This window comes from Jaculus jaculus, chromosome 5, assembly GCF_020740685.1.
Source record: "Jaculus jaculus isolate mJacJac1 chromosome 5, mJacJac1.mat.Y.cur, whole genome shotgun sequence".
NCBI classification, from domain to species: Eukaryota; Metazoa; Chordata; class Mammalia; order Rodentia; family Dipodidae; genus Jaculus; species Jaculus jaculus.
Genome location: NC_059106.1, coordinates 46,656,626 through 46,663,678, shown reverse-complemented (window position 1 = coordinate 46,663,678; position 7,053 = coordinate 46,656,626). Strand labels below are relative to the sequence as shown.

At 51.8% G+C, this 7,053-nt stretch overlaps 1 protein-coding gene across 1 annotated transcript in view; it reads right to left on the bottom strand.

Moving 5' to 3' along the window:
* Window positions 1-638: 638 nt before the first annotated feature.
* Window positions 639-7,053, bottom strand: part of Tnfrsf8 (TNF receptor superfamily member 8) — a 75,500-nt gene continuing 69,085 nt past the window's right edge. The window contains exons 12-13 of the mRNA XM_045149077.1: window positions 5,681-5,885; window positions 639-1,253 (exon numbers count right to left, since the gene is read on the bottom strand). Coding sequence (XP_045005012.1) covers window positions 1,009-1,253; window positions 5,681-5,885 — 450 coding nt within the window. The 3' untranslated portion in view covers window positions 639-1,008. The remainder of the gene's footprint in view (window positions 1,254-5,680; window positions 5,886-7,053) is intronic.

Below are 7,053 nucleotides of genomic sequence, written 5' to 3'. Positions count from 1 at the left end.
GAGGCTGACGGTCATGACAGTGAGCCAGGCTGGTGGGAGCAGCAAGTTTAGTCCTTAGTATGAGGTGCAGAGTGGAGGCCAGCGCTCAGTGACAGAGCACTTGCCAGGCAGACATGAGGCCCTGCGTTTGATTCCCAGCACCTCCAAAGTAAAAACATAATAATAATAAAAGAGCAAAACTCCAAATGTATCAGGATTGCTTCTCCACGATGGAGAACACAACAGAGTATATGCCCTGGGGTGCATCCAAACCCCAGTGGGCCAAAGTTGGGGTAGCTAGATGGCAAGATGCTGGTGACTTGGGGATCTTGCCTCTTTATTCACAGGACAGAGTTGATAGTGGCACAGAGCAATTGGGGACCCCAAGAAGGGCTGTGGGTCCCCATCTCCATGAGGACATCCCCAGGATAAGCAGAGAGCGCCTGTCTCCAGCAGCCCTTGGTGGAGTCGCTGCCTCTGCCCTGGTTCTATGAGACATCCGGATCCTAAAAGGCCTCCTGCCACAGGGACTTCAGTGTATTGATCCTGGGCCCACCATGGGCTATGGAATAGGGAAAAGTGGGCTACACCAGAAAGATTCCATGTACCCTCACTCTGGCACAGAGTACCATGCAATAGGTGCTAGCCAGATGGCATCATCAACAATGAAAATCAATCTTTCAACTTCCCTTTTGACTCAGAAGAGAAAAAATCTGTAAGAGTTGGTTCTGTGCCCATGCTTCTGGTCACTAGGGGCATGGTGGCTATCAACTGAGGCCCGGGAAGAGCTGAAGGCACAAGGGTATAGACAGGGCAGCCTGGAACCAGCCCGTAGCCTTTCCTTCACTGGTTGTGCCAGTGCGTGGTGCCAGGGGCTGGGGGCTACCAGTGTTGTCAGCAGGAGCAGAAAGCAGGGACTCTGCTCTCAGCCACCATGAGATGCTGGGGCCTCAGTTCAAGCCACATGGGCCTCTACCCCCAGCTTGGTACCACTCAGGCCTCAAGGGGGCACCCAGCCCAGACTGGGCGTCACTTCTCAGAGGCGGCTGTGGGCCAGGAGTCCTCCTTCCTTTCCTCCTCCACTGAGAACATGACATCCGTGCGGCTGTCGAGAAGCGGCTCTGTCTCCTGCTGTGGGTAGTGGGGGGCATGGTCCACGTCTAGGTCCACCTCCAACTCAGGCCCTGACGGTCCTGCTGGAACCCGGCTCTCGGGCGCCTCAGCACTCACGGTCCCCACAATCACCGTGTCAGCCTTCATAATGTAGATTTTTTCTGCAAGGCAAGAGGATGGGTGAGGGAGGGGACCATGCGTGGCCTCAGGAAGAGAGCAAGGGGCCACAGGAGGGGCCAAGGCCACTGTCACTGGGCTGGCTATGCAGCTTCAAGAGGACGGCACCGCCTCTCTAATAAGCCCCCACCTGGTATTTATGGGGGCCACTCATGAGATTTCTAGGCACATCTTTGGAGGTGGGTAGCAAAGGGAAGAATGCAGTCAGGAGAGAGAGTCACGTGAGTTATAAAGGAAGGCCAACTCTAGGGGACACAGCAGAGCCACGTGTGTTCCTGACACTTCACAGGCACTGCGTCTCAGACCCAGCGCTCCTGCGACTCAACCTTCATCTGCACTGCATAGCTAAGAACTTGAAACGTCCCCAAGGACACCAGAGCCTGGCTGTCCTTTCTCCTTCCACACACATGCCTAAGCCAGACACTCAGGGTGACTAATTTGACCAGTTGTTCTGATGGCTCTGTGTCCTAGGACCCTCCTTAGTCTAGGCAAATCCAGCCACGCAGTCATACCCTGCAGAAGCCCCGGCTCTCTTAACAAGCAACAGCAGGCAGGGGCCTGATGTCTCGCTATGTCCATGTGTCCTCAGAGCCCGTCTCCTGAGCGTCACTGCCTGGGAACAGAGCGGGTGCCGGCACCCGGGCACGCTGCCTGGGGTCCTCAGCACAGACTAATGAGGGCCGTTTCTGGTGCAGCTTTTCTACAGAGGGAGCCACGGAGGCTCGGTGAAGGCACCACATCTGGGAAGCAGAAACCTGGACTCAGCCCGGGGCAGCTGGATGTACCCGCAGGGCCCAGCGCTGCTGACCTCAGAGCAGGGGTCAGCTCCCCACGGCCTGTGCTGGACTCTCCAGACCAAATGGGGAAGCTCAAGAAGGAACTTAGAAGCGGGCTGGAAGGGGGATAGGATGCACAGGGACCCCTGCCCTCCTAGTTACACCCCTCAAATTCAGGAACCCCAGAACAATGCTCAGGCACCCCGGCGTTCTCAACTGCATTGCATCATGCCAGCTTTAATCTCTCGGTCCTGAACACACCCAGGAAAGAGAGAAGTACTGGAAATAGCAGTGGGAAGTAGGGGGAGGGAAGAAACAGGGGTAAACTGTATGCTCCCCCTCTCCATGACCCAGATCAGGGCCTTAGGCCCCAGCCCACACCCTCGGTCTGTCAAAGCATAGGGGCCCCTGCCTTGAGGGGCTGAGCAAAAGATGGGGGCCAGGCTGGGCCTGGCGGTACAGGCCTGTCATCCCAGCTACTCGTAAGGCTGAAGCAGAAAGGTGGCATGTTCAAGGCCAGCCTGAACAAGACAATGAGTTCAAGGCCAGACTAGGCAACTTAGTGAGTTCCTGCCTCAAAATTTAAAATAAGGAACGAGCTGGGCATGATGCACACTTTTAATCCCAGCACTGAGGAGACTGAGGTGAGAGGCTAGCTATGAATTCCAGGCCAATCTGAGCTACCCAGCCTGGGTAGAGTGAGACGCCCCCACCTTGGAAAAAAAAAAAAAGCCAAGAAAGGACTGAGCACAGGGGCACGTGCTGGTGACCCCAGCAGGGACATGGAGGCAGGAGGAGGAGTTCACCATCTTCCTTGGCTGCACAGTGAGTCTGAGGCCAGCCTGGGTTCCATGACACTCTGTATGGATCCCAGCATTCGGGAGGCAGAAGTAGGAGGATCGCTGTGAGCTCAAGGCCACCCTGAGATTACATAGTAAATTTCAGGTTAGCCTGAGATAGAGTGAAACCCTTCCTCAAAAACAAACAACAACAACAAAAAAATCAAACCCAGCTGGGCGTGGTGGCACATACCTTTTAGTCCCAGCACCTGGGAGGCAGAAGCAAGAGGATCACCGTGAGTTCGAGGCCACTCTGAGACTACATAGTGAATTATTTCAGGTCAGTCTGAGCTAGAGGGAGACCCTACCTCAAAAAAAGAAAGAAAGAAAAGAAAAATAAATTTAATAGCCAGATGAGGCAGCACATGCCTTTAATCCCAGCAATCAGGAGGAAGAAGGAGGTTATATTTGAGGCTGACTACAGAGTGAATTCCAGGTCAGCCTGGGCTAGAGGAAGACACTATCTAGAAAAAAAAGCAAAAGCAAAACAAACAAACAAACAAAAAAATCCCTGTGAGTAAGTGTGTCCTTCCTGGGAACTGGATGAGGAGGCTGCTCCTCCCGGGTGGCATTAGAAGGACACAGGGGTCACCTGAGTCCTGGTTGCCACCAGGCCTACCCCTGCAGCCTGGCACACCCCACCCCCAACTGCACACTCTGACCCCACCCTTAAGTAAGTTCCAGGCACTTCACTCAACAGGAACTCAGAAACTCCCATCAGAACTTCTTGGAAAACTGAAGTAGGCTTTGGCAGTATTTTCCCAAAACACATTCTTTTCAACTAAAACTTACAGAAAGCTATGATTGCAAAAGTCTGTAAAGACGGCGCTAGAATTCTCACCTCCACCGTCCACCACAAAAACGCACAGCACGCCTAGCCCCCACCCAGTCATCCCACATCCTAAGAAGGCCGTGGGTTCCAGGTAGAGCTGGGGAGGCTGTGGACACACGGCCGCACTGCTGGAGGTGGGGGACACGGTGTAGGAAAGGAAACATCTGGCCTGCTCAGAAGAGTGGACAGGTCAGGAAGGCTGCCCGGAGGAGAAGCCATGTGGACAGGTCCCCCGAACATGAGGAGATGACTAGGCTTAAGAGAAGGGTGCTGGTTGCTCTGAGTAAGAAAGAAGCTCCTTACATGGGCGACTGGGGGAAATGACCAATATCTGTCCAACCAACTCATGGTCTAACCTACTTAGCAGCAAATAGCCTGTTGTGATACCCACACAAGTGCAATAGTGGCACACAGCCATGGTGGGGAACCAACTGCTCTTGATTTGGCTAAATGATCCCCTCAGTGGTACGGGACCCATAGCTGGAGCTGGGAAACAAGTCAGAACCATATCCAAACATAAGCCCACTCTCCATTATCAAGCTACCATCAATCATAGGCTACAAGAGGGCCTACACCTGTTAAACTCTCTATAAAAAAAAAGTAAGGGTTATCTCATTTGTCCTGGTGCTAACTTACTCTCTGTTGGAGAATCTGCTTCTCTTTTTCAGATAGATGTAGATCCTAAGGACAGAGCCACCCTATCATACCTCAAAAGGGCCCCGAATGAAACTAAGGAAAATTGGCGAAACAAGCAAGGGTGCTGTTTTCCTGATGAGACGGGTACCAGCACAAGGGGGAAGGAGATCAATATAGAGAAAAATCAACTCTTACCAAATCAGAGAGCCAGAGCCCCAGAGGCCCCCAACACCTCATCACTGAAGCAGACCAAAAATGAACCCAACATGGTTCAGGGAAATTTTATGGGAGAGGGTGCGGAAAGAATGTCAGAGCCACATGTTGGGTCATGATATGCAGAGACATTTATCGTACCAATAACTGTGGACTAACTCCACAATGCACGACCCATATACCTCAACAAGGAGGGGCCAATGGGGAGGCTTAGGTCATGGATGAGCCTAATAATGGTAACAAACTGCCTGTATTTGCTGAATACAAAACTAATAAAATAAAATTAAAAGAAAAGAAAGAAGCAAAGAAAGAAGCTCCTCAGAAAAGCTTAAGGGGGAGGGAGAGGCTGGAACATTCAGGAACATGGCCCTCAGTGGGAGAGCAGATGAAACGTGGTGGGGAGGGGCTGGACTGGACCAGAGTGAGAGTCCGACTGCATGTCGAGGGTGTCACAGAACAGATGGGGGTGTTGAGCTGGAGTGGAATGAGGCAGGGGTGTATTTACGAGCAAAAACTCTGTCCCGGGGTGGTAAGAGGTGAGCTGTGGCCGTGGGAGCCGGTGTAGATATTTGCCCCAGCTGTAGAGCAACCGAGAGGAGAAATGCTATAGGCCCAGGGCTGGCCTCTGTGCCCTGCAGAGGTCAGTAGTGGGGGGACAAACTAGTTTCAGGGCCAGTAGACATGGGTCGAGTCCCAGCTGTGCCGCTTCTTAGTGCAATAGGGGAACTCATTTCGCACCCTCCCAGCCTCAGTTTCCCCAGTCATAATATAATGGAGAAGGGAATCCACATTCCCAGAAGGTGTATGACAATATGCAGAGAGGTGCCAGACCAGTGGGAAGTTGTATCATCATCAATGTGTCTTCCTCCTGTCCCTCAGGGACATTGCTTTCTTTCTTGAATAATCCCATGTTCATTTCATGAATGCCCCCAGTGGCCCCATGAGGCCACTAAGCCACCGTGTCTTGTTGGAAATTTGACTCAGGGTAGAGGAGGAAAGAGCAGTGGTGGGGAACCCACACCTCCTCCAGCCTTGGGGGGGGTCTCTGGTTCCCAGCACCCATGTTCCTTCCACAACCCTGGCCTCACCAAATATCCCCACACAGGCTGACTCACCGATTTTGTTATTGGTGTGTTCTGTGGACACCCGGGACTCAGGAGGCTCCCTAGGGACCAAAGGGCTGCCAGTTGAGCTGGCATTCTGCAGCGGCAAAGTTTCTGGGCAAACTGCCCCCGTGTTTGCACAGGTCTCCACAGCTGGGGGGTTCCCCATGCTCAGTGGGCCCGGGCCCAGTTCTGTCACTGATGCACTTCTCAGCTCCTGTAGAATGTGTGTAGAATGTGCACTGAGACCGTGGGCCCCCCGACTAACTGACCCCCCCTAGACCCTGAGCTAGAAAACCCCTTTCTCTTCACGCCAGTAGCCTGCACAGGACTGCCTCTTCTGCTTTAAAGCTACCACATGCCACCCAGATTTCTTAGCCTTGACAGAATGAGGCATCCATGCTAAATAACGACAGCAGTTAGCAGCTTATGCGTGCAGCCATATAGCAAGTTCAAGCCAGCCTGGGCTACATGTGACCTTCTCTCAGTAAATAAATGTAAAAATAAATTTCAAGAACTGGAGAGATGGATCAGTGGTTTAAGGCACTTGCATACAAAGCCTGAAGGCCCAGGTTCAAGTCCACAGTATCCACATAAAGCCAGATGCACAAAGTGGTGCTTGCATCTGAAGTTGGTTTGCAGTGGCAGGAAGCCCTGGCATGCCCATTCTCTCTCTGCTGCTCTGTGCCTCTCTTTCAAGTAAGTAAATAAGGTTATTTATTTTCAAGAACAGTTGGAGAGAACGACAGAGAGAGAATGGGTGCACCAGGGCCTCTTGCTAAAGCAAATGAACTCCAGACACATGTATCACTTTGTGCATCTGGCTTTACAAGGGTATTGGGGAATTGAACCTGGGTCTTCAGGCTTTGCAAGCAAGTGCCTTAAGTGCTAAGCCATCTCTCCATCCCTAAATATTTTTTTTTTTTTTGAGGCAGGGTCTCGCTTAGCCCAGACTGACCTGGAATTCACTATGTAGTTTCAGGCTGGCCTCCAACTCGTAGTGATCCTCCTACCTCTTAAAAACATTTTTTTAAATGGCACATGTGTCTGGAGTTTATTTGCAGTGGAATGAGGCCTTGGCGCATCTATTCTCTCTTCTCTCTTTCTCTTTTATAAAAAGTAAATTTAACACTGGCTGTGGTGGCAATGCATTTAATCCCAGCACTCAGGAGGCAGAGGTAGAAAGATTGATAGGAGTTTGAAGCCAGCCAGGGACTATAGAATGAGTTCCAGGCTAGCCTGAGCTAGAGTGAGACCCTACATAGAAAAAAAAAAAAAAAAACAACAAGGGCTGGAGGGATGGCTTAGAGGTTAAAGCATTTGCCTGCAAAGCCAAAGGACCCAGGTTTGATTCCCCAGGACCCACGTTAGCCAGATGCACAAGG